Source organism: Limanda limanda, chromosome 4 (genome assembly GCF_963576545.1).
Source record: "Limanda limanda chromosome 4, fLimLim1.1, whole genome shotgun sequence".
In the NCBI taxonomy this organism is placed as follows: Eukaryota; Metazoa; Chordata; class Actinopteri; order Pleuronectiformes; family Pleuronectidae; genus Limanda; species Limanda limanda.
In genome coordinates this window covers 30,085,707-30,094,828 of record NC_083639.1, presented here as the reverse complement: position 1 = coordinate 30,094,828, position 9,122 = coordinate 30,085,707, and the positions used below count along the sequence as shown (strand labels likewise).

Genomic DNA, 9,122 nt, shown 5'->3' with positions numbered 1-9,122 from the left:
TGTCTGTCTGTCTGTCTGTCTCTGTCTCTCTCTCTCTCTCTCTCTCTCTCTCTCTCTCTCTCTCTCTCTCTCTCTCTCTCTCTCTCTCTCTCTCGTCTTTCAGCCCCGAATAGGAAGCAGATGTCTGTGAGTATTTTTTGTGAAGACTTGGTAAAAAAAACTTTAGCCAACGTTTCTATTTCTTTCCCATAATTCATCCCATTGTTCAAGTCATGTTATCTGACTATACGTTATCACAGTGTTTCATGGTTTCTTTTTTTTTTTCCAGCTCTTTGGTTTCTTCAACCTTCCATCACCTTTGCACTCAGAAAGCTGCTGTCGATATGTTTCATCTCAGCGACGTTATCAAGAACGACTATCGCACCCTGATAAACTCTTCTGCATGTGCACTACAAGAAATCTATCAACAAAACAACTCAACACAGTGTTTTACACAACTGCCAACTAATCCTTATTGTACTGTAAATAATACAAAGCCATACTGATCATTACATACACTGAGTATCAGCTCCTCTATTCTTCTCAATACAAGCACATTATTACGATAAAAATCTATTTCTACATTTGCAAACAGATCATGTTATAAAGTAGATGCTGTAAAAACTTTTTATAATATAAATCCGCTCATCTTATAGACAGACATTTGCACTTATGATTGTTATCTGAAGCCATCGTGTGTTGTCTCATCTTATAGATTTGAGAGATTGTACTGAACAGGGTTCTGAAGGAAGATTCAAATGCTGTATAAAGATTTATCCCTCTTGTTATAGAAGCATTGTTAGAAAATACTTCACATTACTTGACATATTGTCCCGGCAGTAGGTAACAGATTGAACTTTCTGTCTCGAGCTGCTGTTCACAATGTTTTTAATGTGTCTCAATCAGCTCTTAATGATACTTATTCATTATGTGTTCTCTGAAGGGATTTGTAGGTATTTTTGCTATTTTGTTGAGATATTTTTGTTCATGTTATCAAACGAAGAATTTGCTTTATTTGCTACTTGCTAACGTTTATTTTCTTCTTGACTTTTCCTCAACATTGGTCTTTTCTTTACTATTGTGCAATAGGAGTAAACTTGATGTTGGCTAATTATTAATAATCATGAAATATGATTATAAAAATAATAAAAGATTATTTATTAAAAATAATTAAAAAAAATGATAAGGCCATAACTTATCGTAGAGGGGCACCACCCTGGTAACAGGGACCAACGATATCAAGCTATAAATATCAGTCTCATAATGATAAATGTCAAATTAATAATGTCAATATTTTAATATTAACGATTACTTAATAAACATTGAAGGCTTCTAAGTTCGAGCACAGGCAATCATAATCCAGCTGTATTCACATACATATGCACAAATAATCACAGACTACAGATACTTTAATTACAAAAGGATTTATTAAAAAGGGGAAATAAAGTTATAATGTTATTCAATGATTCATCATTTTAACAAGCTCCAATATTTCAAAGATAAACACAGCAGCAGCACTTATCACAATTCAGAAAATACATGTATACCTGCGGTCTACCGGTATGTCTGTCTCTGTGTGTGTGTGTGTCTGTGTCAAAGTGTCTCTCTGTGTGTATGTGTCTATGTGTGTGTGTGTGTGTGAAATAAAGTTAGTGTTATTTAATGATCCATCATCTTAACAAACTCCCATATTTCAAAGATCACAACAGCAGCAGCTTATCACAATTTAGAAAACACATGTATTCACCTATGTGTATCTGTGTGTGTGTGCATCTGTCTGTGTCTATCAAAGTGTGTGTGTGTGTGTGTGTGTGTGAGAGAGAGAGAAAAAGAAGGGGGCGTGGCGATGACGCAGTCACGTAGTGACGTCACATCTAAGATGGAGGCCGACAATGTTAGGCTTAAAACTACAAAACAAAATGGCGGGTTCGTTATGAATTTAGAGCCAGAATTGAGGGCGGGTCTAGAGATGCATAATCTCCAATGGCCGCCGGACCACGTGTGAGACACAAGGAGGAGGCAGAACAAAGGGTTCTTTGTTCTAATTTAGTTTCGGCTTCAAAATGGCGGCCAGATGCGTTCAGGCCCTTTAAATATAGATTTAACTATGTTACATGAACTGTATTCTAAATACAGATCGGAACGGGTGTATAGGTCGGTTTAGAAGGAGAGAGAGAGAGAGAGAGAGAAGGCATGCAAGGAGAGAAAGAGAACGAAGCTCTTAAAAACACCGTCAGAAACAAGTTACATTTACTTTACCGCTCAGCACCCAAACGGCGTTGTGTGCTGAAGTCTGATGGTAAAATCTCTGTAAGGTTGTTCAGACGGGAACGAGTGCAGCCGGAGACGTTTAGTCACGGCGCTTAAAAACTGTGGCACAAGGCCGTAACCGGAAATCGGAAGTAGCCGAATCGTCGTGGCTAAACAATGAGACACGGAGGTCCCACAAACAAATACACTCAAATATTAAACAATACGCTACGTATCTGCCCAGATAATCAAGTCTCTTACTGTACCACCCTCGCGGTGTGCGTGCGCGTCGGTGGAATGTCCCGGGGGGCCAGTGAAATCACGTGGTCACTCGAGCGGAGCTCTGGAGCTCGGCCGCTGGACCGGAAAAGGGAGCGTATTCCTCGTGCTGCCTTGACGGAATGAAACTTCGTCTTCTTCTGTAACAGCGGAGAACGTGCTGTTTTACAGGAACGGAGTGGATTGCCTCTTACTCCTCAGCGGGATGAACGTCGCGCTTCTGCAGGGAACGGCTTTGTGGAAGCCGTTTGTGGGTCGTTGAAAAAGAAAAAGTCTGTGGAAGTGTCCGTCTAGCGGGGCACTTCCTGTTTCGGTCTTTCAAGTTAAAACAGCAAAGAGTCCTATCAGAAATAAAATTTCGACTGAGATAAAAGAAGAAAATGAAACGACTTCAAATAAAATGATATTAAACAAACGTCTAATCGCCTCCTTAGTTACTGAGTCGTGTAGTTAGGCCCCTGGAGGGTCTGGATACGACTTGAGCAGGGTGGAAAAGAGACAGATTTCTGTGAGGTCCCTTGCCTTATACCACCTGAGGACTTCCTGCTTCCTCAGGAAGTGGTCATAGGGTTCAGTTGGCTCTCAGCCAATGAGAATGTCAGGGTTCCGACCTTAGTGGGCGGGGATTCGACCTCAGTGGGCGTTTCAGAGTCTCATTTAGGTTTTTGCAGAGCGGGCTGCAACATCTCCCCACCAGGGCCTGCTGGAGGGGGGGCAAAGTGGGGGTTCAGGAGATGCTTCCCCCACCAAGGCGATGCTCCAGGCTGTCTAGAGAAGGTGTGAATTAAGAGTGAAACTGGTTGAACTGGTTTCAGCTGGGCCTTGTAGGCCTCAAGTATTTATAACCCATTGTTTGACGGTCAGCACTCTGGCTCTCCCCCAACATTACTAATGCAGAGTTTCATTGGATGACTGTGTCATGTTTGATCATTGATAAGTTATTGCCGTGCTCCAATCAGCCTCCTTGTGCCTTTTTAGCAGACGATAAAAGTGAGTTTCAATGAGTCTTGTTTTTTTCTCAAAGAAATATCAGAGACAAATGAATCTGTGCATTCAAATGGTATTGATCATTTTTGACTTTCATTGTATTGTCCCTTGTTATATTAAAAACGCTGTCAATATTATTAAAACTAAATGAAATTAGATTTCGTGGCTAGTTTGCTTTGTTTTACCTTGTTTTATCAGCACAAGGCCCAAAGTGTCACGGAATGGAGAGGTTGAATGGAGAAGCTAAATGACTCAGCAGGTTGAATAGCAAATAGGAAAAAGGGAAAGTAATTCATTCAGTTGCCTATTTCTCTTATTCAGATTCATTATCAAATGGATTTGTAGTAACTCCCCCCCCCCCCCCCCCATTAGTAAACCAGATAAGGGTGAAGGGCAATTAGCACTATGTGGCTGTGGAGTTAGACAGCTCATTGGCTTTCCGTTGACTTGGAGAACATATTAAAGGAAGCATTTATTTTTTTATTGATCCCAGAAAAAGAAAAAGATTGAGATAAATTAGACAATCAAACCTGATGTGACCACTGACACATAATCCTCAGTTAAACAGAAACCACCACTGCTCAGTTTCTTTTCATAGATGTCGTGAAAATAAGATATTTCATCATTATTATCATTCTCCTAGAGTTGCAACTACAAATTAAGGGGAAAAATTGTTTCATCAACAAAGGCACTGGAAAAGGAAAACTGTGCTGAGCTTTACTCTTCTTGAAGCTGTGCCTAACAAAACACACCAGACAGCACCAAGTGAATACTTATTTCAAACTTTTGTAAACCGTAAATCAAATACGAGACCCCTGGAACGCATTCACATTGACCGATCTATCATGACCAGAAAAACAAAAAAGTCTGAATTGCCCAGTTCCGACTTCACATCAAACGTAAACAAACATGTCTGACTGTGAGAAGCTGATTAATTTGTCTCGTGAGGAGACAATTCAACTGTAGCCAGTGCAGCCTCCGTTCGTACAGAAACAAAGAGGAGGGCCACAACGCCATTATCTTTTTATTAGACTTTTATTCTTGGAAACACATTCAATACATAAAGGAGAACAAACACTGTCATTGAATCTCACGAACCAAGAAACCATTGTTTTAAAACAAAGATATTTAATCATATGAACTTGTTAAGAACACACATACATACTGGGCAAGGAACACACTTTAACCTTAAAATTACAAGAGGGACATTATGAAAAATAGATAAATTATGTAGAAATCTGTAGAAATAAGATATATAAACACAGATCTTTCATGTTATTCAATGATTTATATTTTCTAGGGACATAAAACCTGGTAGTAGTTTATTTAAAACAGTGAACTATGAATATGTATACTATGAATATCTGCTGATAAATCCTAATAAATCTTTTGTTGCAAAGGTTGCAACTGAATCACTGCTCTCCTTTATGAATCCTCACATGTCTCGTACAATAGGACTGAATCTTAAATCTTTCACCACACTCAGATCAACTAAACGCTTTCTTTCTTGTATGAATCCTCATATGTGTATTTAGACTGCCCCTTTGGTTAAATCCTTTACCACACTCAGAGCAGCTAAACGGTTTCTCTCCTGTATGAATCCTCATATGTCTATTTAGACTGCCCCCATGGCTAAATCTTTCACAACACTCAGAGCAGCTAAACGGTTTCTCTCCTGTATGAATCCTCATATGTGTATTTAGATTGCCCCTTTGGTTAAATCTTTCACCACACTCAGAGCAACTAAACGCTTTCTCTCCTGTATGAATCCTCATATGTGTATTTAGATGGCCCCTTTGGTTAAATCTTTCACCACACTCAGGGCAACTAAACGGTTTCTCTCCAGTATGAATCCTCATATGTGTATTTAGATTGCCCCTTTGGTTAAATCTTTCACCACACTCAGAGCAACTAAACGCTTTCTCTCCTGTATGAATCCTCATATGTGTATTTAGATGGCCCCTTTGGTTAAATCTTTCACCACACTCAGAGCAACTAAACGCTTTCTCTCCTGTATGAATCCTCATATGTGTATTTAGACTGCCCCTATGGCTAAATCTTTCACAACACTCAGGGCAACTAAACGGTTTCTCTCCAGTATGAATCCTCATATGTCTATTTAGATTGCCCCTTTGGTTAAATCTTTTACCACACTCAGAGCAGCTGAACGATTTTTTTTCTGTCTTACATCCCACATGACTTACAGGCTGTTTGTTGTTTCTTGTATTTAAACCAGTCTGAGTTTCCCTGGTCTCCATCCAATCATCCTCACTCTCTTCAGTCTCAGAAGAGTCTTCAGTCTTGTCCTCAGGACCTTGTTGTAAACGTCCATCAGGACCTGAGTTCCTGGCTGGTTCTGGTCCTCCACAGTCCGCTCTGTTCTCCTTCATCTCACTCGGATGAAGCTTTGACGATTTAAGTTTCTCTTGATCTTCTTCACTCTTCACAGCAACAGGAGTCAATGTGAACTTGATATCAGCCTCCTCCAGTCCTTGAAGCTGCTGTCCATCCTGATTGGTCCACGGTTCCTCCTGTTCCTCTTTAATGTGGGGGGGCTCTGGATCCTCCTGGTCCACAAGGGGGCTCCACTGCTGCTCCTCAGGGGGAACCTCTTCTTTCTTCACCATCAGTTGCTGGACGTCTGCAGGACACACTGAAACACAAAAACACACGTTTATAATTTCAGAGTTTACTGAAGTGTTTTGAAAAACTTGTGTTGTGTCGTTTAATGTCGACTGTTGGGATTTTTGAACGATCACATTCAGGAAGTAGAGATGTTGAGGTCGTTTACAGTTGGTGTTACGACGCAGCTCGTAAAGGAAGCAGCATAAAACAAAGGGTTTCTGGTAAAAAAAAGTTTTTCATTCACAGCAGCAGGTTTTCTGCACAGACTCGTTCACAACAGCATCAAATCCTCCTCATTATTCAGGTGAGAGGTGGAGCAGACAGACAGGAAGTGGAGTATTAACTCTGTTGCTCGAGCTGATGCTAGCCTACGTTAGCCTGTGAGCGGTTCCTTCCAACTTTGTCTCAAGAACTGTTTACATTCCACTCCCTAGCATCACACTTCAAGGGTTACAGTGCAATCCTTCTGGCCTTCCTTGCTGCAAAGTTATCAATCAAAACATCGTTTTCAACAGTTTGAATTTAGAAAAACTCCTCTCGGCTTAAGCTACTGTTACTGGTAGTGTTGCTCTGATCCACAGAGCAATACACAAGTTGGGATATATTTCTGTGAGCTGCTTTGCATGTATGAAAGAGTTGTCATGCTCTTTGATGGCCAGTAAGGTAAAATGTCTAACTCCTTGGCCAGCTTATTTAGTTATTAAGCATTTTGGTGTATTTGGACAGCCTGACATACTTTTTTTCTTTCCAAGATAGCTGTTGATTAGTTGAATCCGGTCTGATTAAACTCTCTAGCTCGCTACACCAATACTAACATTGTTATTATAACTCAAATTTCAACTTCATGACACCAGTGTTAATTTTGGTATCTATTTTAGATTTAGTATCGTCTTTAGATGAAAATGCATATTAGTTTTAGTCACATTGAGTCATTTTTATCCTTCTTAGTTTAAGTCTAGTTTTCGTTGATGGAAACTCAGAACATTTTAGTCTAATTTTAGTCAACGAAAACTGACTTTTTAAGTCACATTTAATAGTCCATCTTATAGCCACATTTAACCCCTTTCCTTCCCTTCTCAGGACCAGGGACCCCCTGTGTTGTGTCTACAACTGCATAATAGTCTAGCTTGCAGTACTTAAATTGTGGATACAATTAGTCTCTGATACAGATCTCCTAGTATATGCCTACAGCTGAATTCCAATTAATGCAGTGTAAATTATCATTAAAATATAAGAGAATAGCAAGCCTAGATTTTGAAGATTCAAATGCTTTGATAGCACAACACAACTCCTATGCCTACCTGACCTTAGAGCTTGTTAGGCTATCATTATTATAGAGAACGCTCTTATTGTTTTACGGTAATAGTTTTGCCTGTTATTAGAGGTTTTACGTTTCTCTCGTACCTGTGTATATATGACGTGTATGTCGTCACATCCTGTGTTATTGTTGTTGTGAACCTGTGCATGAAACGGATGCACAGAGCCGGTGCACGAGGAAGAATAAATTATACTGAATGAAACAGACGCTCCGCTTGTACTTTGACCCTAAAGTTACACTGCGCAAGTGAGGTAACTCAACAGGTTATGGGCCCAGGGCTGAAGACAAGCGGGCGTGAAGTGGTTGCGACGTATTACGCATAGTTAGCAGAGAAGCTAGAAGAAAGTGACGTGCTAACGATGGCGAACCGAGCAACAGGAGTTCCAGCACCGCAGCTTATATTCGATGGGACGGAGGAGAAATTCGACCTTTGGGAGACACGGTTCCTGAGCTGCCTGCATATCCTGAAGTTGAAGGATACTATTGTGAGAGAACCAGTTGATGCGAGCGAGAAAGACGGACGGAAGAATGCCGACTGCTACGCCGAGCTGGTAAGGCTAATAGATGATAAAAGCCTATCGCTAATAAGACACGAGGCTGCTGATGATGGCAGGAAAGCCCTGTGAATACTCAAAGAACATTATTCTGGGAAGAGCAAGCCACGGATTATAAATATGAACACGTCTCTTACCAAGCTTCACATGGCAGACAGCGAGACTGTTACTGACTATTTAATAAGAGCTGAGAACATTATAACAGCATTAAGGGAAGCAGGAGAGACCATGAGTGATGGACTGATCGTGGCCATGACGCTAAGCGGGCTACCGGACTCGTTCAAGCCGCTAGCTGTCCATGTGACGCAGAATGGAGACAGCGTCACGTTTGCAGATTTCAAAAGAAGACTACGAGTCTATGAGGAATCAGAGAAAATGAAAATGGCTGAAGCAACTACAGATAATGTGATGAAAACGTATACAAGACAAGGTGGAGGCCATAGCAAGTGTGGAATAAAGCGACACATGGCAAGAAGGTGTTACAGAAAAGTGTGGTGCAGTTACTGCAAGAACAATACGCATGCAGAAACACTTTGTAAGAAGAAGGGGGGACAAAATGGCGTCAGAAAAGTTGCAGAGGAGCAAGGTGACGACCAAGACCACCTCTTCATGGCCAGATATGTCAAGAGTGAAAGACCACCAGGTAACGTGAAGACGAAAGGCATCATGGTGGATGCGGGAGCGACTTCCCACATCGAGAATGACATCAACAAGTTCCAGAGCTTCGACAACTCGTTCCGGTCAGAGACCCACTCAGTGGAATTAGCAGACGGAAGCAAGTGCAGTGGAAGAGCACAACAAAGAGGCACGGCGGTGATACAACTTCTAGACCACGCAGGACGACAACACACAGCGCAGCTACGAGAGGCCCTCTACATGCCATCATATCCAAACGACATCTTCTCAGTGGCAAGAGCAACAAATGGAGGAGCGACACTCACTTTCAAGAAGGGGAACAGTCGCATGATCACCAAGGATGGCAGCACATGTCCATTCATGAGAATGGACATTTGTATTACTTACCAACTGTTGAGAAGGATGTTGATAAATGTAAAGTATGTCATGATATGCAAACTTGGCATGAAATATTGGGTCATTGTTATTATGAAGATGTGAAAAGGTTGCAAAGT

The 9,122-nt window shown here is 41.0% G+C and overlaps 1 protein-coding gene across 1 annotated transcript; it reads right to left on the bottom strand.

The window, feature by feature from the left end:
• Nucleotides 1–4,919: 4,919 nt before the first annotated feature.
• Nucleotides 4,920–8,246, bottom strand: LOC133000166 (gastrula zinc finger protein XlCGF8.2DB-like). The gene is made up of 2 exons (XM_061070030.1): nt 8,220–8,246; nt 4,920–5,702 (listed from the first exon to the last, which is right to left on the bottom strand). Exons 1-2 carry the CDS (start codon nt 8,244–8,246, stop codon nt 4,983–4,985), a joined length of 747 nt encoding a protein of 248 aa, XP_060926013.1. The 3' UTR covers nt 4,920–4,982.
• Between the last annotated feature and the right edge of the window lie 876 nt (nt 8,247–9,122).